At 46.5% G+C, this 25,596-nt stretch overlaps 2 protein-coding genes across 11 annotated transcripts in view; one reads left to right on the top strand and one right to left on the bottom strand.

Moving 5' to 3' along the window:
* Positions 1-25,596, top strand: part of ASTN2 (astrotactin 2) — a 1,048,656-nt gene that overhangs the window by 801,891 nt on the left and 221,169 nt on the right. The gene's annotated exons all lie outside the window — the stretch shown is intronic.
* Positions 1,627-13,326, bottom strand: TRIM32 (tripartite motif containing 32). Of its 8 annotated transcripts, none has more exons than XM_027550641.1 (2): positions 13,255-13,326; positions 1,627-4,713 (listed from the first exon to the last, which is right to left on the bottom strand). In XM_027550641.1, exon 2 carries the CDS (start codon positions 4,631-4,633, stop codon positions 2,672-2,674), a length of 1,962 nt encoding a protein of 653 aa, XP_027406442.1. In that variant the 5' UTR covers positions 4,634-4,713; positions 13,255-13,326; the 3' UTR covers positions 1,627-2,671. The 8 variants fall into 8 exon arrangements, with proteins under 8 accessions (XP_027406442.1, XP_027406443.1, XP_027406444.1 ...); XM_027550642.1 differs by having other exon boundaries at positions 1,627-4,710; positions 13,255-13,313; XM_027550643.1 differs by lacking the exon at positions 13,255-13,326 and adding an exon at positions 13,100-13,220.

The raw sequence follows: 25,596 nt of genomic DNA, 5'->3' as shown, positions 1-25,596 counted from the left end.
AGGGCTAGAGGGCAGAAAGGCCTGAGAAGGGTTTTGGTTGGGAAACAGGAAGCTGTAACAACAGGGAAGAGGGGAGGTATTACTTGAAGGGGTAGAACAACCTAAACCCACTCTTAAGACAACTCGGCTGATTGAGTATGCCAAGAACAGTAGCAGGTATTTTAACATTATTTTACATCTTACACCCATCATAGAGGCAAAGATCAGTTTCCGTAAGAGGAAGGGTTAAGTGACTTGCCCATAGCCACATGGCCAATAACATGAACTGGAAGCTAAGTGATGCTGTGTTTTCAGATCATGTTCTGTAGAGTTGCAAGAGTTTAGCAATTGTACCCAGGAGTTTAGGCGAGGGAGGGCTTGTTCTTCTGGCCCACAAGCCTGCTTCTGTCAGAATAGCTGCTTTTCAATCTGTTTTACATGACAGACTCACATGTGAGGCTTTATCTGATTAAAGCAATCACTGTCCTTATTCAGATATCAAGAAAACCACACACACACACACACACACACACAAATGGCTGTAACTGAGTAAACTAGAGTCTTGGGGCTGTACTCTGCAATTTAGTCAATGTGGTAGATAACTGAAAATTGACTGTCCCAAGCACAACCTAAAATATCACAGCAAAGGAACACAAGCATTCATATTTACTTCTATTCTGAATCAGCAGGTAGCCGGCTGCATTTGAAGGCCAAGGCAGGAGTGTGGTTCAGAGATGGGTACACCTAAATGTTGAACGCAGCAGTGATGGCACTTCCTCCCCAAAGTGCAGGCAGCGGGAGGACTCCTGGCATTGTCATGTCAAGCCAGCCAACAATGTTATATCCACTTCTCTGTCGCAAACCTTGTGCCAAGTCCTCGGCCACTGTTATTGCCTCAGCAAGTCCCCGCTGACAGCAGAGATAGACCTCCTGCCGCCAGGTGCCCCCACAGATAAAGTGGCTGTAATAACTGGAGGAGTCATCCGTGATGCACTTTTAATTGGATCGATTTCCTCTCAATTATATAATCTTTAGAAATCAGATGCGCGTTCATAATCAGAACACGGGGCTTTCTCCAGGTGTAAAGCACAAGACAAACTAGTCCAACACCATTTTAATTAGCTGCTTTCCTATCCTTTGGCAGCTATCGCAACAGAAGCCAAAAAAGCAACGCCATTACCATTTTTTTTTAAGTAGCTTGGCTTAGCAGATTTTGCTTCTGTGCAAGCAACGCATATTCTTTGACTTGTCATTAGCCCTGGACCCAGAGTGCACAATACACTGCTTGGTAAACACCAGAGCCTGAGGAACCTTGTCACCAAGTCCCTCACCCACCGCTGATCTTCCTAAAAGCACAGGTTTCTTTTATGAACTTTAATTCTAAGGATAAAGCAGATGGTGGATGCTGAGTTCAGAACATGGTGTTGGTGACTATAGACCTTGAAGGCTGATTCTGTACCCAGGTATGTGGGAGTAAGTTTTGGATTATCTCTACATAATGGTGCTTTTTGCTGAATGGTGACCTAGGTAGATTCATACTGCTCTCAAAAAATGCAGTGTCAGGTCTGGGAGCAAAGCAGCACGGCACAGCTTATCCCTTCCCTCCCCTCCCCAATCTCAGATTCAATGAAAAGACATGAACACAAGTGACGAAGAAACAGTTATCAATTATTTAATGCTTGATAGAGGGATGGAAATAAATCCCACAACCAAAAATTATGCACTCACTTGGGGAAAATGCACAATGAGGACCCAACAGTTTTTAGTAATGAAAATGAGATGCGTCCACCTCCCCACTTTCTTGGCCCTGGTCTGTGTTGTACAATTCTGCAGACAGCTCCTACCACAGGTCAGTGGATAGAGGTTCATATGAAAAGTGGATGCGCTCTAGAGACTACTCACTAATGTCTACTGACTATAGTAGCATTCATTTTTATTTCCATCTTCCTGTGCTTTGGCATAACTTTTCCAATCCATGTGCTCCTTTAAAAGGCAAGCGATTCCCAGGCTAAAGTCTTCAACACCAACCAACGGGGGTCAATCCATTTTCTGCCCTAGATTCTTGGTCACACCTGAAATTAGAAACCAATCCAAGATATTGCAAAACCCCTAGAGCCAGGAAAGTACTGCTTCCCAGTGGGGAGTGTGGAGCTCCCATGGTGGCAGTAAGCGAATGGTCTCTCAGACTGGTAAAGGCGGTCAGACCTGAGACACCACGTCACAGGGGTGTGATGTCTGAGTGTCCTGGAAAGGTGAAGCAGGTCCCACTGCAGCGTGCACACTGAATGCAGCACGTTCAAGGGAAAGTGCCACCGATGGAGCACGTTAGAGCAGGAAGGCAGGAGGGACCAGTTACCAAAGCCAAAAGAGGGGAAATCAACAAGGACTCAGAACAAGGGACGATTTCAAATACAGGGGCAGAGGCTCTCTACTGAAGCCTTGGAAGGGTCTACGTTCTAATCCAACGTCAGCTAACCTCAAATCACATGTCCTATGGGGATACTGCATCTGTTAAAGCTCTAAACTTTGAGAGGAAAGAATACAAATTTAAAACAACAACAACAACGCTAAAAGTCAGAGCTTCTAAACTTCTAGGACTAGCCAGTTGGAGTCAAGACACAGGCCGTCTATTCTACAGTGTTGCCAACAACCAAGAGATAAGGGAGCAGAAGAAACGGATATTCCCCAGCCCCTAAGGGGTAGAGTATCTTCTCAGATGGTAGCTGTAAATCTTGATACAATGATCCCAACAGTCCAGGACCAGCAGCTGCCCCTTTGGAGTGAGGGCAATGCCCACCGGACAGGTGAGCCCCTCTCGAATAAGGACACTGTAGCCCCCACCCTTGGGGAAGTGGAGGATTTCCTTGCGACTGCTGTCAGCCACGATGAGATCACCACGGGCGTCCACACACATGCCTGTGATGCAGCGGAAATCCTCGTTCTCCGAGAAGAAGTGGCTGATCTGGCGTCCCAGCTGCCCGTCGGGGCCCACAGAGCCGATGGAGAAGCCGCCCTCCAGGTGGTGCTCGTTCTGCCAGTTCTCCAGGTTGAGACCCAGGCCCTGGGTGAAGTAGACGGTGCCTTCAGCATCACAGGCGACAAACTTGGGCCGCACGGCGCTGCAGAGGCAGCTGTATTTGACCACCCCCGCGCCCCGGTCAACCGTGAAGCACCAGAGCTTCCCACCTTCCACGTCAGTCACCACAAACTGGCCGGACGGGAGGGCTGTGATGCCCCAGGGTTTGCTCAGCTGGCTGCGGTGACAGGCCACGCAGTGGCCGTCCAAGGTGTACACCTTGAGCGAGTTGTCGTAGCTGTCAGTCACGCCGATCAGCCCGTGGCAGTTCATGGCCACTGACAGAGGAGTGAGGTTGGGCGGGTCGGCCCCAAAGAAGCTCAGCACAAAGCTATCCATGGCGCTGGAGCTGCGGCGGATTTCCTTCAGAAAGCCTTTGCGGGTAAAGACTTGTATGCGGTAGTTGCCGCGGTCAGCAACCAGCACCTCGCCTTGACTGGTCACGTAGAGACTGACCGGGAGGTTGAACATGCCCGGGGTGCTGCCTTTGGCCCCCATCTTCCTGAGAAAGAGGCACTGCTGGATGTTGGTGGCCGGGTCGGAACCCCGCTGCTTGGCAGGCGAGGCCCTCGGGCTGGCCCCCATGTCCTCGGGGCTCACGTCCATCTCTCTAAAGGTAACTGAGGAAGGGGCTGCGGAGGCCGCCGCCTCCATGGCCCACGAGTCTTCCATGTTGACCGTCCGGGGCTTCTTGACCGCCTGCCCGATCTGGAGGGGGCCGACGTGGCCGACCTTGAGGAGCTCCACGTCCTGTAGGGTGAGCTCCCGGGGCAAGCTGGCCGTGAGCTCGGGCTCCTCCTCGTCGGCCGCCTCTTCGAGGAGCGCCACGTCGGCCTGCTTGATCTTGGCCAGGAAGTAGTCGCAGCGGGACACAGCCTGCACCTCGGCGACGTTCAGCAGGTAGCTCTGCTCCTCCACCAGCTGACTGTTGGACTTCTCCACCTCGGCCACCGAGCCCGTGAAGAACTTCCGGGAGCGAGCCAGCTCTTCCTGGACCCTGCGTTCCTCGTGCCCGTACTCCTGGAGGACCGCCTTATACCGGGCCTGAAGGTCCTTGGAGACGCCTTCCAAGGCCACCTTCCGCCGCTGCAGCTCTCCCGTGAGCTCCCGCAGACGCGCCAACTTCCGGCCGAAGTCCTGCCGCCGCTCCTCCGCGGCTTCTTTGACTGGGAGCGTGCAGTGCCCGGGCGGTGGGTGCTCCGCCTCCCGGCACGGCTCGCACACCACCACACCGCAGCTGCGGCAGAACTGCCGCGGCAGCCGCCGTCCGCAGGAGCGGCACATGAGCAGCCCCACCGCCTCACTGAGCCCCGTCTTGTCGATGATCTTCAGCACCGTCAGGTTATCGGTCAGCTGGGCCAGGCTGGTGATGAGGGTGATCTTGCTGCAAAAGGGACAGCGGACGCCGTTGATGCTGCTGGCCAGGAGCTTCTCCAGGCACCGGCAGCAGATGGTGTGGCCGCAGTGCAGGAGTTTGGGCCGCAGCTGCTCCTCCGTGAAGGACTCCAGGCAGATGGGGCATTCCAGCACTTCCCGTAGCGCGTCCAGGTTCAGGTGAGAGGCTGCGGCCGCGGCCATGACTATTCTTTCCAAGGGGCCTGCTAGCACCACCCGGGACTGAACGGCTGAGCGTTCATGCTCTGGAGAGACAAACCCTGCTAAAGAGAAAAAGAAGGCATTATTCCCCTGCCTCTGTGAGTTCATTCACTCAAGAAACATGTAGTGGATCGTGACCATCACTCATTCAGTCGCTGACTGGCGTGGAAGGGCAGACTGGGGAATGATTATAAGGAGTTTTCAGAGTCAAAATGAGACCGTGGAACTTCCTTCTGATGGACATAGAGAAACAGTGCATGTTTTGGAGCAGGGAACTGATATGATCATAGGTTGAATGGAGTCGGGGAAAAGGGAGAGAAACTAGTTTGGAAGATACTGCAAAACTGCCTGGCAAAGGTTCTGGGCAGCCTGAACTAGGGAGCAGGTTGTGGAAATGGAAAGATGACTTTGAGCAATATGCATAAGTACGATCACTAAGATTTGTTAGCCCAGTGGACTGGGGTGGGAAGAGGTGGAGCTAAGAAGGCCAGAGACTCAAGCCCGGATGATCTGAGAAATGGTAGTGCCTTATCAGGACAGTTTATTTTTGGTCTGAAACACACCCGCACCCCACCCCCCAAGCAGTACATGCCATGAATTCTCCCACCCTCCTCCATCCACATATGCTCAAGAAGTAGAACCACAGACATCCCAGTGCTCTGCAGCCTTATGTCAGTGTCAGTTTATACCCCAAAAGTAGAATGAATAATTCCAGCAAGGTGAAGCACAAGGATAAATCCAGCCCTTCTTAAATGCAAATCCTACAGCTGCACCTGTGCAGTCTTGTGATCTGCAGATGGTCAACCGTCAAGGAGCAGGAGGAGGAAGAGGAGAAGCTAGCCTGGTTTAAAAGGCAATGCAGCAAGCTGAGGAAAGCTTTGCAAATGGCATCAATTCCTTCTCCACCCATAGTCTGTGTGGAAATATGTATTACAAATTGTCCCCCGTATTTAGCTTTGCATCACAGTCTGACAGATATTTAGGAGCGGCCATGAACCATTTGTCTAAGGTCTATCCAACCTCCCTGAAATCCCATTTTCCTTCTACTGGAAGAGACAGAGTATACATCTAGTGCCTACTATATGCTAGACATCAGGCTAGATGCTCCATTATCTGTGTGCACCCAGGCGCTCAGTCATGTCTGACTCTGTGACCCCATGGGCTATAGCTCACCAGGTTCCTCTGTCCATAGAACTTTCCCTGCGAGAACACTGGAGCTGGTTGCTATTTCCTCCTTTAAGGGATCTTCCCAACCCAGGGATCAAACCTGCGTCTCCTGCATTGGCAGGCAGATTTGTTACCACTGTGCCACCTGGGAAGGCCCAGATGCTCCATACACTTAATCTCATTTAATCTTCATAATGACCCTGGGATGCAGATACTATTTTTATTACCATATTTTACAGATGAAGAAGCTAAGGCTCAGAAAAACGCTCAGGGTCACATGGTACAAACATGGGGGAAGCATACAGAACCGATACCTTTGTTTAACCCAACATTACTTCAAGCTTTTTCTTTTCCTGTCACGTAACACTTACTAACATTGGTCTCTGGACCATGCTCTCAGAAATGCTGCCTTATAGCGTATAATTTTCTCCACAATTAATAAAGAATGAGGTTTAGCTGCCATAGAGTGGGTTAGATTGACTTATTAATTGAGTGACCCACTCCCACACACCAGCCTGGCAACCTATTACAACTCAAATCCATGCCTCAACAAAAATAACACATTACCACCTGTCATGAACCTAAAAGGTCTCATGTGAACATCTGAAGCTGGGAATGCTAAAGACTTAAATGTCATGGGTCTGGGTGCAATAGTATAGAAGTATGGATAGAAACCTCAACTCAGGATCCATGCAGACATCCTCAATTCTAAACCAATAGCTTCAGCTCTCTCTCTCATCACCTGGGACAGCAGACTGAGGGCAACATTTGGTATCTGGATCCAGAGCATGTTACCTCACAATGCACGGGGACGTCTGTTCTTCTCAGAACTGGCACTGCAGTCAGCTAATTAAACAAGTCTGCCAACTTGTAAAAATACCAGCACATTCTTTCTCCAGTTTTCTGAAATATCATACCACCTCCTTCAATTAAAAAGCTTCCTGCCTCCCTCTTCAAGCCATCCACTTAAAAAATGAATTTACTATGCCCACGTCTATGTCCCAAAATATCTCAGCTGTCTGCAGCTCCACCAGGCTCTCTGAGGCAGAAGAGAACGTCAAGGATTCCTTTCCTAAAGCTGCCATGCTTTGCCAGGAAGCATGAAGTCCCATCAGTAAAGCATCAGGCATGGAGATAGCCTCAGACCTGAAAAAGGCCTGAGCCATGTCTTGGGAACTTGAGAACACTGCTTTCAGCAGGACCCTCATCTGATACGCAGCTATGTGACATGCAGATACAGCTCCTCTCTTCCAGAAGGATACACCTGGTTAAAACCAAAAGGAATTCAGATGGGAAGTCAATTTGAACTCAATTTCCCTTGAAAAGATGTACCTGTGAGAGGAACTATCTTATCATCCCAAGTCTTTAAGTTAGCTGCCCATTTTCTGCCAGCTGTGAAATCTAAAACCAATCAGAACAAACCCTCAACCTGTTATTTATAATTCTGGCTGCCTTCCTGATACTACAAATGCATTTCCCGTTGTGCACTTTGTACTGTCAGCTCCTGACCCATCACTGTCACTTCATCTCACCTCAGCTTACCCCATCCCCCGACTAATTTCTTTGATCTCTTGATTCATACTGTGCACTTCATAGTGATATTAGCCTAGCTCTGATTCAGCACCAGATGAGAATCCACCCCTTAAGCTGTTTTTGTTCCAGCTGCCCTAAGACTCAGGAAAATTCTGTAGTCAAACCCTGGCTGCTTTTGACACCACTAGCCTTTCCCAGTCCATGAATTTGGGAGCAGAATAATAACAAAAACCCATGAATCTTGAAGTCAGACAGAACTGGGATCAAATCAGCATGTCATTTACAAGTTGTGGGCCAGGAGGCAAGTTATTTAACCTTACTAAACCTGTTTTCTTGCTTTATAAGCAGTTTATTGTGATAATTAGGGATAATGCATATAAAGTGTTTAGCCTGGAAACTGGCAGATATGCAGAGAAAAATTGCTCTGTATCATAATTTTAATAACAATCAGAACACTATTAACATTAGTACCAGGATGAGCAAAGCATTCAGTTTACAAACTGCATTGGAAAGGATGAAGACTCTTTACTCTTATGGCATATAAAGGCACATACTGCTGCTGCTGCTGCTGCTGCTGCTAAGTCACTTCAGTCGTGTCCAACTCTGTGTGACCCCATAGACGGCAGCCCACGAGGCTCCCCCGTCCCTGGGATTCTCCAGGCAAGAACACTGGAGTGGGTTGCCATTTCCTTCTCCAATGCATGAAAGTGAAAAGTGAAAGTGAAGTCACTCAGTGTGTCCGACCCTCAGCGACCCCATGGACTGCAGCCTACCAGGCTCCTCCGTCCATGGGATTTTCCAGGCAAGAGTACTGGAGTGGGGTGCCATCGCCTTCTCCGATAAAGGCACATAAAGATTGCTAATGAACTGTTCAGCTCTGAAGGAATTTGATTTGAGGACACTATCCATGTCAGAAACTGATGGGCATGTGAATTCACAGCTTCTCTTGTGCAGAAAATACCAAGAGGGGTACACAATTAACTATGCAATAAATAATAGTTTTTTAGTAGTAGCAGGAGCAGCGGCAGTGGCTGCCAGCCAATGAGAAGGAATGAATAGGCACTTTTCAAAAGGCGGCAGTACCCAAGACATCGGATAATACATTTCAAAAATTAAAATTCTGAACTTTCTCTGGAGATTGTTTTCACTGATCTCAGAATCAAAGGATTAGAGATGACCTTCAAATCTCCACCCAATGCTTGAATCCCTACCATGAGATAGTGTCTATTCCCTATACTTCTGTTAGCCCCTTGGGGGACTTAGGCTATGAACAAAACTGGAGGACTTTAAGCAATTAATTAAACAACAGATCTTCATTGAGCACATACTATGAGTCCAGCTCCATGAAAACACTGGGGATACAATTTTGAGCAAAAATAGACAGGAACAGAGCTCTTCACGTAGAAACTAGAAAACATGTGAAACTACCTGCACTTTCTCTGACAGGACATGAAAGTTCATCCTATTACTGATATGCTCCCCTGGTTTGGATTTTTTGCAAGACTTTCACATTTCATGACAGCTTTATAAACCTTATTTATTCCTCCAGCTTGAATTGAGTGCCTATCAAGTGCATAACGGTCACTCTCCAGGAGGGGCTAGCAGGGCTGATGTTAAGAAATTCAGTGAGGTGTTCATCCGACACTCACCCAGTTCTGTAGCGGGGAAAGGATTCTGAATGTCAGATTACTCAGGGCATTTAAGGTACCTGCCAAGAGCTAAGATAAACTCCACAAGTAGGTACTTATAGGGAAATGCAAGCATGACCCCACAGCTGCACCTGTCTGGGACACACAAAACCACCCAGGAGGACATGTCTGTGGGAAAGAAAACTCTAGTTACAGCAGGTCAAAGGCAGGTTAAATCAATAATGGAGTCTGCTGGAAAAACACTTGTTTGTCTTACTGTCCTCCAAAACTGTAGGACTGAGAAAGGATTTCTGCATCTTCGGGTGACGCAAGGAATATAGGACAAGGGGAAAGTCAGCAGTCTTTTCGGGCAACTACCAATTCATCTCAACCCACTCAACTCTGAGCTCCTTTCTCTGTATATAACACACACCCATTTAATCATGAGATTTTGATGAAAGGATCAGGAAGCGGATCCTGGGAAAGGTACAGGAGGGGAGGGGAATTTGGGGGAGACCGGAGGGGGCTGCTTAGGTTCACAGATTTGGCAAAGCTACACTCAGTCCCCTTCTGGCATCAGCTTCCTCTCATAATTGCTAGCTCTCAAAGCACCATTCACTGAAAGTCAGGCACTTTTTACAAATTACCTCTTGTCATCACTATGTGACATATGTGTTATTCCTCTTTTTAAATAAGGAAACGAGGCTCAAAGAAAAGCAACCTGCCCAAAGTCTCAAAGCTACTAAGCGGCAGAAACTAAGATTCACATCCAGGTGTGTCAACTCCCAGCCATAAAAAGCACACCTATTCAAAAGATGTATTACAGTTTTCTAGCTGATGACACTACCATTAGCTCTAGGCACTCTGGCTCCGAGGTTGGTAAAGACACTTAAATCTGCCTATGCTACTCGAAGGAACTAAGGGAGGTAGAGTCACAGAGGCAGCACGTCAGTATGCACGAACAAAGATCCATTTCAAGGGCCTGGGAAACGCTTGACCACCAACCACTCTCCAGAGGGCTCTTAAGTTTTGGAAACACCTTCCTACTAAAACTAGTATAATGTAACTTGTAAGTCAGATAGATCTGTACTCACATCCCTGCTTTGCAATATGGTATGGAGCCTTGGGTAAATCATTCAAGCTGTTCGTTTTTTTCATCTGTAAAATGTAGAATAGCACCTGGATTGTTAGTAAGACCATCGGCAGGATTAACTGAGACAATGCACACCCAATAAATGGTAGTTATTTTTGTTTTCAATAGATTGATGTTGATAAGAGCAAGTACTTGCCCATGAACACCTAGTGAATTAGCAGCAGAGGAAGGATTTTGAACTTCAGATCTCTGATTCCCGGCCTGACTCAGTTTCCATGACACATCTTCACTAGGGGTTTGCACGGATATTCCAGCTGAGTCTCCGGTCTTCCAATGCGGTCCTACCCTGTTTCTGAACTGCAGCTTGTCCTCGAGCTGACAGAGCAGATGTCGTTATTCTGTCCCAAGGGAAAGAAGCCCACGAGAGTTCATTCAGAACAGGAGTTACTTTCCAGAGTATGGGTGCCATCAGCCTCGGCCCCTGCTATGAAGTGATTTTTCTAGCCAATGGCCTCCGTACCTCATCCTCTAGTTTCTTGCACCTCATCCTGTCTGCCAACAATAAGCTCCTCCCCTTATGCACCCACGGGTCCTGGTCTAAGAGCAAATCAAGAACAAAGTCCAGGGCTACTCCCTACCTAGTCAGATGGATTTATTGCCTTTAGAGTTTAATTTGATAGTGACACAGACTGGGCAGTCCTTTCATGAAAGAGGAATGGGCTGAGATAGATATAGTAAGACTGAGCAGGTCCCAGCAAAGAAAAAGCAAGCAAAGAGAGAATATACCAGGTTACAGAGATCTGAATATGAGCCTGTTTTTGCTCTCTCTAGCTATGGAACCTTGGACAAGTCACTGCCTTAGCCTTAGTTTCCTTACATGTAAAACTGAATACTGTAGCTTGCTTAGTAGGGCCGTTATGAAAACTGAGTAAAGAAAGCAGATATGAAAGTTAAAAACTACTAAATCACTATGCATTCACTATGCACCAGACACTAAGCATTCTAATTTACTTTCTTATAAATTACCATCATAGTAATCTATGACATAGGTCCTGTTACTAAACCCGTTTTACAGATGAAGAGCCAAGCATGGGGAGTTTAAGTAACTCACTCAAGACCACACAATCAGGAAGAAATAGAGCCGAGATCTGAATCCAGGATATGTGACTCTAGAGCAGAGTTCCTCGGCTTTGGCACTGTTGACATTTTGGGCTGGATACTTCTTTTGTTGTGGAGGCTGTTCAGTGCTCTGTAGGATGTTTAATAGTATTCCTGGTGTCTGCCTATTAGGGGCCGCTGGTACTCCACACCCCAATTGTGACAACCAAGAATGTGTCCAGACATTGCCCGATGCCCCCTGGGGGACAAAACCACTGCCAGTTAGGAACCATTTCTTTAGAACTTGGCACAGGACTAAATGCTCAATGCTTCTGATATCCTTTTTTCTTGTCTCCCAGTTCAAATACCTCATTCACAGAGCCACTGTTACGCACCTTCTGTAGAATTAATTCTATCTACTTATATAACTGATAAGGAAGATAAGACCTGACCTCAGGTTCCTCATTCCCTGGAGGTCTCGAATACTCTCTGTCACCACAGCTTGGAGGGACACACAAAGAGGAGCTTGGGCAGATGACCTTGAATAGTCTCCTGCTTTATGACTGGCCATTCTCTTTTCCTCTGAAGCCAACCATTTTCAGTGGGTCCGCGTTCAGAGTGGAATGAGTAGTCACACCAAGGCTGCCTCATGATGAGGTGAAGTGAAAGTCACTCAGTCATGTCCAACTCTTTGCGACCCCATCAACTATACAGTCCATGGAATTCTCCAGAAGCCTTTCCCTTCTCCAGGGGATCTTCCCAACCCAGGGATCGAACCCTGGCCTCCCGCATTGCAGGCGGATTCTTTACCAGCTGACACACATAATGAGAGATGTCTGGTTAACAAGTGAGGGAGAGTCTGCCCCTTGCAGGGAAACTCAGGTTCCATTAGGAGTCCTGATTGTAAGGGGTGACGACTTCCTTGCTGAATCCCTGCACTCTGCGAAACTTGACACGCTCATAGACAGTTTCATACATTGCTTCTAGGTCTTTGGGTCCCCAGAACTCCCTGTGCTTCCTATGCAGAGACTTCAGGAAAATTCCTTTGGCAATCCAAGACACCAACCCATAACTCTATTCAGTCTCTTAATTCTACAGACCAGCCAGTACCTGTCCACCCCACCGTTCCACCCTTGCTAAATCTTGTTCTCAACTCTCCTAAGAATCCCAGCCTTTTGGGGGTCTTCACTGCAACCCCCACCAACTCCTCCCTCATGTGTCCTGGAATCCCCAGACAAAGATCCTTTCATCTATTTCCAAGTCGCTGCAGCCTTCAGCCCTGCATCGCAGTTAAACACCCAATCCCACACCTCAGATCTGTGCTCTGCCTCAATCTGAGCCCCCACCCTCTGGGTGCCATCAGGGACCCTGCCCCCCTTCCCGCCCCCACCCCCAAGCCTTGCTCCTTCTTTTCCCCACCCATGCCATGTGTCGCTTCAAACCTCAGGCTTCCTGCTGAAGAGACCTTGCTTCTCGCTGATCCCCTGAAGAACTCAGCCCCTCGATCTTCCTCAGATTCCACTCGGGGAAAACGCTTCCTTCTCGGCAATTAGACTAGCCCCGGACTCTGCTCCCTCTGACCTCAGATCTCACCCCGCTCAAAGCCTACTGCCCCCAGACTCTCTCAAATCACCTGAGATTCTGCACCCCGAATCTCATCGAGGCTCCCCAGTCCCTTCATACTGCCGAGCTTCTGCACCCTTGATCCTTCCAGGGCCCTCGGGTCCCCTCCCATCTCTCAGATGCTGCACCCGTCTCCCCTCAGGGCCCCACATTACCTCATACCTCCCGAGATGCTGCACCGCGAATCTCGGAACCCCTCGCTCCCCTTCCGGGCTGCATCTCCTCCGAGCTCCTCAGCCCCCGCGAGTTCGCCCCGAGCCTGCCTCTAGCAACCCACCCCCGGCGCCCCTCCCCACATACACCCACCACGGTCCTGCCCCTCAGATCCGGTCCCCCAGGCTCTGCCATTCTGGCGTGGACCGACAGCTGCACGCCGTCACAGCCCACCGTCGCGCCGCTCGGCCACCGCCCGCGACTCCGGCCGCGGTCCCGCATCCCCCACCCTCCATCCCGCCCCCTACCTGACCGCCCGCGGCTCCGACGCGTCCGCCGCTGCCAGCCCACCGGCCCGCCGCCCTCTGCGCACGCGCCAACGTGGGCCTCTTGGCGGGCGCCAATTCGTAGAGCTGCCTGTCCGTCACCTCGACCCGCCCACCTCAAGGCATGCTGGGGGTTGTAGGCGGGCGGACCTGAGCTCTCGGCCCAACGGCCAGGTAACGGTGAGCTAACCCTCCGCAAAGAACTAGGTGTCTTGAGGACACGTATTTCAGTTTTCTGTCTCCGTTGTATGGTTGAAGAAACCGAGGCCCAAGTTCACTCAGCAAGTCGGGAGCTAAACCGGAACTCGTGTTTCTGAGTGCAGTCTGTGTCAACCCCTTCGCTAAACCGTAGCCTCCAGGAGTGGTCCTCAACCAAGGCTTGGCATCTCTCAGAAGACCTCTCTCCACCTCAGCTTTGCCATCTGAGAAATGGGCCAAGGAAAGACCACAACGTTCACACGTTCACTCTGGGGCAAGCACAGAACCTGGCTGTGTTTACAACCATAGTGCTTCTGGGCTCTTCTCCCGGTGATATACAGTGCAGCCTACAGATAAGCTTATATGATGAGCAAATTGCCTTTATGAAGGATTCCTACTCCTGCTCAGCTGGGAGGCTGACAGGGGAGGTAGACGTAGGAACACTCTCTGCAATCTATCCCTGCAGATTGAAGCTTCCCCGGAGCCTAAACCCAAGTCTAGTTTTGGGGCAGCCAGGAAAGGTAAGCATCTTCACAGGTGAGAGATGGTCTAGCCTGTTGGCTGGTGAGGACCTGTAGCCCCTGGAGAGTTTGGGGTCAGCTACAATCCCTGGCAGCTCAGCGGTAAAAACTCCCCCTGCCATGCAGGAGAGACAGGTTCAATCCCTGGGTTCGGAGGATACCCTGACGAATCCCCTGGAGAAGGAAATGGCAACCCCCTCCAGTATTCTAGCCTGGGAGATCTCAGGTTCAGAGATTTGGGCTACAGTCCATGGGGTTGCAAGAGTCAGACACGACTTAGCAAGTAAACCACTACCACCACCACCACAGGTTCCTGTGAGTGACTATACAGTATAGCTTAGGAATAGGAAGAGGTTGGAAGGAGGATGGACTTGGATTTGATATCCAGGGTAGGTAAAGTGACTCTTCACAATGACAAAGCAACAACCACAAACAGTAACCTAAGTGTCGTGCTGCCATCAAACCCTTCACATGCACAGTTCACTTAATCTTCCCAATGACCCTGTGAGGTAAACAACTGATGCCCAGGTGATTAAAGTAACACGGCCCCATACTCATAAGCATTAAGCCCAGATTGGAACCTGATTCTGAGAACCCTGCCTCTCTTAACCATGATTAATCTCTCTGCCCATTTCTTTATTTCTAAGTGAAAATGAGGTTTGCTGTGGGATTAACGGAGGTTATTAATATATGGTGGTTTGCATTTAATTAAGGGTATGCTCACAGCATGCTCAGCAAGTAATTGCAAGTTGATGATTTCTCACAAAGCATATACCAGGTTGGGCTTTAATTACCCACTTCCCTGCGATTGTCACCAGTCCGCTGTGATCTCCCTGAAGGACAATGCCTGTTTGTTGTCGTATCTGTTAGCACTGTGTCCAGAACGTAGAAGTTGCTGAGTGAGTCAGACTCAGAAATGTGACCTTAGGCAAATCACATCCCATCTAACCTAGAGTTATTTTAGCTGCAAAATAACTGAGTGGGGTCAATCGGATAAGAATGGACTGTTTTATGAACAGCAGCAATATACCAGGCACTCCATAGACGTTCTCCTATGTCACAATTAATCTTCTAAACAATGATTCAAGTAGGCATCAGTTACTTTATCTTACAAAAGAAGCAACCGATGCTCAGCAAGATTAAATGACTTGTCTACAGTCACCTTCTGGAAAGGAGTACAAACCCAGGTCAGTTAGACCCATGCCATGCTATAAACCTCTGTCCAAAGACTACCCAGACCAGCTATCTTTCTATTTTATTAAGTAAGTTTTGTTTTTAAGCCTCAAAAGAGAGGAGAAGTGATATTTAGAAATGTCAACTTTAAAAATATTCACAACCTAAAAATTGAGAGCTGTATTTTATTTGGTGGAGACTTTTAGGACTTCAGGCCCAGGAGACAGTATCTCAAGAGATCCTGAATGAACTTCCTCTAAGAGGGGAGAGGAAGAACCAGGTTATATAGAAGTTTTACAGCAAAGGGCAGGTAGTCTGAACATCAAAAGATTATTGGCAATGAAAGAAAACCAGATATCCCACGTTAAGGAATTTAGAGCTTTTCTATGCATGGTATGGAGAGGGAAATGGCAACCCACTACAGTATTCTTACCTGGAGAATGCCATGGACAGAAGATCCTGGTGGGCTTGCATGAGTCCATGGGGTCACAAAGAATCAGTCAGGACCAGGTGACTAAACCAAACCAAAACAAAGCAGCAGCCTGGGAAGATGCAAGAGTCTGAACTCACTGAAATCACCCTTTTCGTGTGCATCTCCGCTATCAAGCCAGTATCCTGCGTTTCACATCCTGAGCTCTCTTGGGGCTCACTGTAGGGAGTGACTGCAGCCTGATGGATCTTCAGTCAGTTCAGTCGCTCAGTTGTGTCTGACTCTTTACAACCCCATGACTCGCAGCACGCCAGGCCTCCCTGTGGGCAGGTATTCTTCTCCTTCCTGAGTGCCCTTAGGGCTCACCAACTCCTATTGGAGGGCTGCAATCACCGATAACTGTGACATCCTTGTTTACTGATACGGCAGGCGATATTCCATTTCTCAAGTTTCCCTGGTGGGTCAGACCTTAAGAATCTGTTTGCAATGCAGGAGACCTGGTTTGATTCCTGGGTTGGGAAGATGCCCTGGAGGAGGACTTGGCTACCCACTCCAGTATTCTTGCCTGGAGAATCCCATGGACAGAGGAGCCTGGTGGGCTACAGTTCATGGGGTCTCAAAGTGTTGGACACAACTGAGCGACTAAGCACACATTCCATTTCTCAATTATTCAAGGAAAGCGGGGCAGTTGCTTGTCATGACCATGGAGCTTGGTCCTACTAAGGCAAAGACACTCAGGTGAGCTTTTCTGAGCAGCATTGCCAGTGAAAATGAGGGACTGCCCTCAGCCCTGGGTTTCTGTTGGAGACTTAGTGCAGCGGGTTTCACCAGAATGAGAAGGGGCCTCTCTAAGCCACTGTGTTGCAGGTAGGGGAGATGGGAGAGTTGAGACCTCACCTATACCTCCTCCTTAGACCAGGTGGGCAGTTAGCACCCTATTTGATGAAAATCACAGTTATAAGCCATAGTCTCAATTCAGGACTCATCCTATTTTTATACTGACCTTTCCCCTATCATCCTGGGTGTTCTTTCGAAGGAGTGGTGCTAAAGCTAAAACTCCAATACTTTGGCCACCTCATGCGAAGAATTGACTCACTGGAAAAGACTCTGATGCTGGGAGGGATTGGGGGCAGGAGGAGAAGGGGACGACAGAGGATGAGATGGCTGGATGGCATCACCGACTCAATGGACATGAGTTTGGGTGAACTCTGGGAGTTGGTGATGGACAGGGAGGCCTGGCATGCTGCCATTCATGGGGTCGCAAAGAGTTGGACATGACTGAGCGGCTGAACTGAACTGAACTTCCCCTATCATAGAGAAGAGCCAATGGTACTCCTGACAGTCTGGGGGTGTAATCCAATTATGTGTTCGAAAAGCAAACAACAAAAACCTTTCTTTTCTCTTAAAAAAAAAAAAAATAAAATAAACAAAAAAGAAACTGTTTGCCTTAAAAAAATGTTTAAATTACTCACAAGTTAATTACCTTGCTTCCCACAAAAATCTCTAAGTAAAATAAACACCCTAGGGAAATGCATTTATTTTAATCTTCTGGCTTTGCATATCCTTGACACATTATTAGTTTTCCACATACAGAGACATTTTAAAAATACTGTATGTGGAGTACTTTATTCAGCATTTTACCATAACTTTTTTTTTTCCATTTAACCTTCATACCACTTGTATCAGTTTCCTTGGCCTGTTGTAACAGAGAGTCACAGACTGGGTGGGGTGAAATAGGGAAATGTATTCCCTCACTGTTCCGGAGGCTAGAAGTCTGAAATCAATGTGGCAGTGGGGCAAGACGGTCTCTGAACTCTCTAGGGAGAAGCCTCACATTTCTCTTCCAGCTTCTGGTGACCCCAGGTGTTCCTTGGTTCATGGTAACAAAACTCCAATCTCAGCCTCCAGCTGCATATGGTCATTTTTTTCCCCCTGTGTGTCTCTGTCTTTACATGGCATTCTCTTTGTGTGGATCTCTGTTGACTGAAAAAAAAAAAAAAAAAGCACAGCCTAAAAGTTGAGAATTTTATTTTACTTGGCCGACAATCTGAGGACTGAAGCTCAGAAGACAGTGTCTCTGATAGCTCTGAGGGCTGCTCATAAGAAGTAAGGGAGGAACCAGGATAGATAGTAGCTTTGCAACAAAATCCAGATAGTTGGAACATCAAAAGATTATGGTTAAAGAAAACCTGAGTTTTGAGTTAGTGAATTTACTGCTCTTTTATGTATGAGAAGATATGAGAATCTGGGTTCATTGAAAGCATTCCTTCGATTTGCACCTGACCTGTCTAGGGCCAGTAGCCTGCTTTTCTCTATCCTGAATCCCCTCAGGGTCTTTAGTTGGAGGTGGTCAGCAACAACTGCTGACCTGATGGCTGCAATATCCTTTGTCTACTGATGCAGCAGGCAACATTTTTCATTCACATCTGTATCTTCTTATAGGGACACCTGTCCTATTAGATTATGATCTCCACGTTGCCCAATTAAAACTCCAGGGTGACTTCATCTTAACTAATTCCTCTGCAACAACCTTATTTTTAAATAGTCATATACTGACATTCTGGAGGTTAGGGACGGGGGAGCCTGGTGGGCTTCCATCTATGGGGTCGCACAGAGTCGGACACAACTGAAGCGACTTAGCAGCAGCAGCAGCAGGATTTCAGTATATCTCTTTTTTTTGGGGGGGGGGGGACACAATTTAACTGATAACATCCCCTTATCAGCTTAGTACTGCTTTCTGCATTTATAAGACAATCTGCAGTTTAACCTCTCATTTATTCTCTTTAAAATAGTGATAACAGTGGCTAACTCATAGCATTGTTGGGAACAAAATAAGATAGGGATGTTAAGTACTTTAATATTAGGATACTGCCTAATGTGCAGTAGTGTTCATTGCGTTGCATTTATTATTAATAGGTTTGCTTATTAAGTCCATCATTGTGCAGTGCAGGGCTTCGGAGTCAGACAAACCTGGGTTGGAACCCCAGTTCCACCCACCTGAAAGGTCATTTTGGGGGAATAGATTAAATGATTTGAAGTGATATTTGGGAATTTGCTGCAACTGACAAACTGGGTAACCTTGGACAACTTACCTAGCCTTTCTGTACTTAATTTTCAACCTCTGCAAAATGGGAGTAATAGTAGTAGGTGGCATTGGTGGTAAAGAACCTGCCTGCCAATGCAGGGGACATGAGATGTGGGTTCAGTCCCTGGGTTGGGAAGATCCCCTGGCAACCCACTCCAGTATTCTGGCCTGGAGAATCCCCATGGACAGAAGAGCCTGGCGGGCTACAGTCTATGGGGTTGCAGAGTTGGACATGACTGAGCGACTAAGCACACATACACCTCATGTTGTCAATGGTAGATGATTTAATAGATGTAAAGTGTTTAGAGCCCTACCCGAGTTAGTGCTCTGTGAACAATAACTGTTGTTGTCATTATTATTATTACTGTTACGACAAAGGGGCTTCCCTAGTGGCTGAGTCGATAAACAATCTGCCTCCGATTCAGGAAACCTGAGTTCGCTCCCTGGGTCAGGAAGATGCCCTGGAGAAGGGAACGGCAACCTACTCCAGTATTATTTATTGCCTGGAGAATTCCGTGGACAGAGGAGCCTGGTGGGCTACAGTCCATGGGGTCACAAGGAGTCGGACACGACTGAGCGGCCAACACACACATTATAGCAAAATGTTCTCTTTTGCTTCGCATGCTAGCAGCTGAATGCTGAGGCAAGAGATAAATGCCTTGTTTCTGCAAAATAAAGTAGAAAATCTAAGGAATTAAAACTCTAATGCATCCTAACCAATTTGTCTGAGTCTAGAAATTTATAACTGCTAGAATTTTCATGAAATAATGGAAAATTTTATCTACATATCTATATTACTTATACCTATCACCGGATAACAAACTACCCCCAAACTTCTGTGCTTTACAACAACACAGATTTCTCATCTCACAGGTTCTGTGAGTGAGGAATCTGAGCACAGCTGAACTGGATCTGCTTCACGGTCTGTCACGAGGCTTCAGTCAAGTTATTGACCAGGGCTGGGGTCTCAGCTGAAAGTTTTGGGAAGGATCAGTCTCTAAAATCACTTGGTTGTGGTTGGACCGAGGACTTCGTTTCCTTGCTGGCTTTTTGGCTGGAGGCTGCCCTCAGCTCCTTGCCCCAGCTGCTGCTGCTAAGTCGCTTCAGCCGTGTTTGACTCTGTGCGACCCCATAGATGGCAGCCCACCAGGCTCCTCTGTCCCTGGGATTCTCCAGGCAAGAATACTGGCGTGGGTTGCCATTTCCTTCTCCTCCTTGCCCCAGGAGCCTCTCCAAAACAGCTTGTTTCATCAAAACCAGCAAAAGAGAGGTCACAGTCTTTTGTAACCTGATCACAGAAGTGGCACTTCTCAATGTTGCTGTATTCTATTGGCTGAAAGCAAATTACTCAAGTGGAAGGTTATAACCAGCAGTGTGTATCAGGAGGTAAGATCATCACGGGTCGTCGTAGAGCCTCCTTCCCTCTGACTCACCTCTCCCCATGCCTCTCTCCTTTCTTCTCTACCTCTCTCAGTCTTATTCTACTTATGTCCATTTCTGTCCTTCCATCTGTCTGTCACGTGTCTACTCTCTGCTGAAACTGACTCTAATCTCTGTATGCCCTAGTCTGTCCTTGTGTGTTTCTCAACCTAGCCTACACTCGATACCTAGTAAATGCTCAGCAAATGTTTGAATTTGATTTAAATTTACAGCATAAAAGAATTTTTAAAGGGTCAACTTTATCCAACACCTTAATATAATCCTTATGTTGGTTATATTCATGTAAATGTAAATATTTACCAAGTTCCTTTTTAATCTGTTCTTACATACTTATGAGAAATTAAAAAAGCTTGTGAGACATAACAGTTCTTACATACTGTTCTTACATACAACATTATTATTTTTCTAATATGGAATAATGTTTGAAATCCTATAAACTGGCTCCATAATAACTTGTCAAATTGACAAGCCCATTTTTAAACATTTAACCATCACAAGTAAGACCGTGTAAATGTCCTTACACAGGGAGGTTTTGTGCTTTCCTTTGTTTTGATTTATTTCTTTGTACTGATATGGAAACAGCTGGTTTAGGACTTTGAATCTTTATTTTAGCATAATGCACACTTCCATGCATGGACCAGATCGAGTCTGTAGTGGTCTGAACTTGTGTGGATAAAGTGTTACTGAATCAAACCTGGGTCTGCTTGCCCATGGGCAATAAAGCCAATCTGCAGACACAGGTTGTGTGAAGCAAAGTGCAGTGTTTATTGCAGGGCACAGGGCAAGGGGTCCAAGTATTTAGTGCTCAAAAGTCTGGAACACCCCAGTGGGTTTCAGGGAAAGGTTCTTAAAGACAAGGTGAAGGCGGGGTGGGATTGTAGGGTATGTGATCAGCTTTGTAGGCATTCCTCTAATTGATAAGGTAATCCGGAGTCAATATCATTGGCTGTCTTGATTCAACCCATCTGGGGACCATGTGCTTGTGGGCAGTGTGAAGTTAACTTTTTCCATCTGGGGGCAGGTTTCAGTATCTGCAAAACAGCTCAAAGGATATGGCTCAGAATATTATCTATAGACCTTGAGGAACTACTTGACTTTGTTTAATGGCTAAATTATTTTTTTCTCTTGCTAGACTGTTTTCCTTTCTTTCTGCTTTCCCTCACTTCCCTGATTAAATTTACTCTTTGTAAATTGGAGGTGGTCAAGCAGGAGATGGCAAGAGTGAACACTGACATTTTAGGAATCAGTAAACTAAAATGAACCAGAATCAGTTCAGTTCAGTTGCTCAGACGTGTCCGACTCTTTGTGACCCCATGAATCGCAGCACGCCAGGCCTCCCTGTCCATCACCAACTCCCGGAGTTCACTGAGACTCACGTCCATCGAGTCAGTGATGCCATCCAGCCATCTCATCCTCTGTCGTCCCCTTCTCCTCTTGCCCCCAATCCCTCCCAGCATCAGAATCTTTTCCAATGAGTCAACTCTTCACATGAGGTGGCCAAAGTACTGGAGTTTCAGCTTTAGCATCATTCCTTCCAAAGAAATCCCAGAGCTGATCTCCTTCAGAATGGACTGGTTGGATCTCCTTGCATCCAAGGGACTCTCAAGAAACTTCTCCAACACCACAGTTCAAAAGCAGCAATTCTTCAGCACTCAGCCTTCTTCAGAGTCCAACTCTCACATCCATACATGACCACAGGAAAAACCATAGCCTTGACTAGACGGACCTTTGTTGGCAATGTAATGTTTCTGCTTTTGAATATGCTATCTAGGTTGGTCATAACTTTCCTTCCAAGGAGTAAGCATCTTTTAATTTCATGGCTGCAGTCACCATCTGCAGTGATTTTCAAGCCCCCAAAAATAAAGTCTGACACTGTTTTCACTAGGTGAATTTAATTCTGATGACTGTTATGGCTACTACTGTGGGCAAGTATCCCTTAGAAGAAATGGAGTAGCCATCATAGTCAACAAAATAGTCCGAAATGCAGTACTTGGTGCAATCTCAAAAATGACAGAATGATCTCTGTTCATTTTCAAGGCAAACCATTTGATTTCACAGTAATCCAAGTCTATGCCCCAATCACTAATGCCAAAGAAGCTGAAGTTGAACGGTTCTATGGTAACCTACAAGACCTTCTAGAAGTAACACCAAAGAAAGATGTTTTTTTCATCATAGGGGACTGGAATGCAAAAGTAGGAAGTCAAGAAATACCTGGAGTAACAGGCAAATTTGCCCTTGGAGTACATGATGAAGCAGGGCAAAGGCTAATAGAGTTTTGTCAAGAGAACGCACTGGTCATAGCAAACACCCTCTTCCAACGACACAAGAGAAGACTCTACACATGGACATCACCAGATGGTCAACACCGAAATCAGATTGATTATATTCTTTGCAGCCAAAGCTGGAGAAGCTCTATACAGTCAGCAAAAACAAGACGGGGAGCTGACTTTGGCTCAGATCATGAACTCCTTATTGCAAAATTTAGACCTAAATTGAAGAAAGTAGGGAAAACTGCCAGACCATTCAGGTATGACCTAAATCAAATCCCTTACGATTATACAGTAGAAGTGACAAACAGATTGAAGGGATGAGATCTGGTAGACAGAGTGCCTGAAGAACTATGGACGGAGGTTCATCACATTGTACAGAAGGCGATGATCAAAACCATCCCCAAGAAGAAGAAACACAAAAAGGCAAAATGCTTGTTTGAGGAGGACTTACAAAAGCTGTGAAACGAAGAGAAGCAAAAGGCAAAGGAGAAGAGGAAAGATATAAGCATCTGAATGCAGAGTTCCAAAGAATGGCAAGGAGAGATAAGGAAGCCTTCTTCAGTGATCAGTGCAAAGAAATAGAGGAAAACAATGGGAAAGACTAGCGATCTCTTCAAGAAAATCAGAGATACCAAGGGAACATTTCATGCAAAGATGAGCTCGATAAAGGACAGAAATGGTATGGACCTAACAGAAGCAGAAGATATTAAGACGGGGTGGCAAGAATACACAGAAGAACTGTACAAAAAACATCTTCATGACCTAGATAACCATGATGATGTGATCACTAGAGCCAGACATCCTGGAATGCAAAATCAAATGGGCCTTAGGAAGCATCACTATAAGCAAAGCTAGTGGAGGTGATGGAATTCTAGCTGAGCTACTTCAAGTCCTAAAAGATGATACTGTGAAAGTGCTGCACTCAATATGTCAGCAAATTTGGAAAACTCAGCAGTGGCCACAGGACTGGAAAAGGTCAGTTTTCATTCCAATCCCAAAGAAAGGCAATGCCCAAGAATGCTCAAACTACCTCACAATTGCACTCCTCTCACACGCTAGTAAAGTAATGCTCAAAATTATCCAAGCAAGACTTCAACAGTACGTGAACCGAGAACCTCCAGATGTTCAAGCTGAATTTAGAAAAGGTATAGGAACCAGAGACCAAATTGCCAACATCTGTTGGATCATCAAAAAAAACAAGAGAGTTCCAGAAAAACATCTACTGTGCTTTATTGATTATGCCAAAGGCTTTGACTGTGTGCATCTCAATAAACTGTGGAAAACTCTGAAAGAGATGGGAATACCAGACTACCTTACCTGCCTCCTGAGAAATCTGTATTCAGGTCAAAAAGCAAGAGTCAGAACTGGACATGGAACAATGGACTGGTCCCAAATTGGGAAGGGAGTAGGTCAAGGCTGTATATTGTCACCCTGCTTATTCAACTTATATGCAGAGTACATCATGAGAAATGCTGGGCTCGATGAAGCACAAACTGGAATCAACATTGCTGGGAGAAATATCAATAACCTCAGATATGCAGATGACACCACCCTTATGGCAGAAAGTGAAGAAGAACTAAAGAGCCTCTTGATGAAAGTGAAAGGAGAGTGAAAAAGCTGATTTAAAACTCAGCATTCAAAAAATGAAGATCATGGCATCTGGTCCCATCACTTCATGGCAAATAGATGGGGAAACAATGGAAACAGTGACAGACTTTGTTTTGTTGATCTCCAAAATCATTGCAGATGGTGACTGCAGCCATGAAATTAAAAGGCACTTGCTGCTTGGAAGAGGAGCTGTGACCAACCTAGACAACAGATTAAAAAGCAGACGTTATTTTGCCAACAAAGGTCCATCTAGTCAAAGCTATGGTTTTTCCAGTAGTCATGTATGGACTTGAGGACTGGACCATAAAGAATGAACGCCAAAGAATTTATGCTTTTGACCAGTGGTGTTGGAGAAGACTCTTGAGAGTCCCTTGGACTGCAAGGAGATCCAACCATTCAGTCCTGAATATTCATTGGAAGGACTGATGCTGAAACTCCAATACTTTGGCCTTCTGATGCAAAGAACTGACTCATTGGAATAGACCTGGATGCTGGGCAAGATTGAAGGCAGGAGGAGAAGGGGACGCCAGACTATGAGATGGTTGAATGGCATCACAGACTCAATGGACATAAGTTTGAGCAGGCTCCAGGAGTTGGTGATGGACAGGGAGGCCTGGCATTACTACAGTCCATGGGGTCACAAAGAGTCGGACAGGACTGAGCAACTGAACTGAAGCCCCTCTGTCCATGGGATTTCCCAGGCAAGAATAATGGAGTGGGTTGTCATTTCCTTCTCTAAGGGATATTCCCATCCCAGAGATCGAACCCATGTCTCTTGCTTCTCCTGCATTGGCAGGTGGATTCTTTACCACTGAACCATCAGGGAAGCCTTTTTCTAAAAAATATGTGCTCAGTTTGTCCAGCTCTTTGTGATTCCATGGACTATAACCTGCCATGTGCTTCTGTCCATGGAATTTTCCAGGCAAGAATGCTAGAGCGGGTTGCCATTTCCTACTCCAGGGGATCTGCCAACCCAGAGCTCAAACCCACATCTCTTGCACTGGCAGGTAGATTCTTTACCATGAGTGCCACCTAGAAAGACTCTTTCTAAGAGTAGGAAAATATTATTATTTTAAAAAATTAAATTAGTTGATTTACAATATTGCATTAGCTTCTGCTATACAGCAAGGTGATTTAGTATGTGTATTTTTTCAGGTTATTTTCCATTATAGGTTATTATGGCATTTTTGAAAAAACATAATATAGGTGAGGAAAGTACATTTAGAATAAAGCGTCAGGTGAGTACATAATATAGGTGCTACTCCCCAGCAATAATTGCCTTTACTGATGTTGTGTAATACTTCTGGCGACCCACTTTTTTTCAGTGTTTTATTGAGAAAAGAACACATACAAGGAGAGAAAATGGGATAGTGAATCATTTTGTGCCCGTCACCCTGCAAATATTGTTGTCAATATTTTGCCAGTGTTGCTTCAGCCATTTCTCACCTTCAGTTTGCTTTTTGCTTCTGGAGTCTTTTAAAGTAAACCCCAGATATCCTATCATCCCTCCTGTAAATACAGTATGCATCTCTAACAGATCATTATGCTTTAACATCATCTCAACATCATTATCACATCTAGCAGTTCATGTTCAAATTC

This window comes from Bos indicus x Bos taurus, chromosome 8 (assembly GCF_003369695.1).
Source record: "Bos indicus x Bos taurus breed Angus x Brahman F1 hybrid chromosome 8, Bos_hybrid_MaternalHap_v2.0, whole genome shotgun sequence".
In the NCBI taxonomy this organism is placed as follows: Eukaryota; Metazoa; Chordata; class Mammalia; order Artiodactyla; family Bovidae; genus Bos; species Bos indicus x Bos taurus.
Note: the sequence above shows the minus strand (reverse complement) of the source record. Positions and strands in the feature narration are given on the sequence as shown.

What these genes read in the sequence shown, in the direction of transcription:
- TRIM32 (XM_027550641.1), bottom strand. Translation starts at nt 4,633, where the DNA reads ATGGCCGCGGCCGCAGCCTCTCACCTGAACCTGGACGCGCTACGGGAA.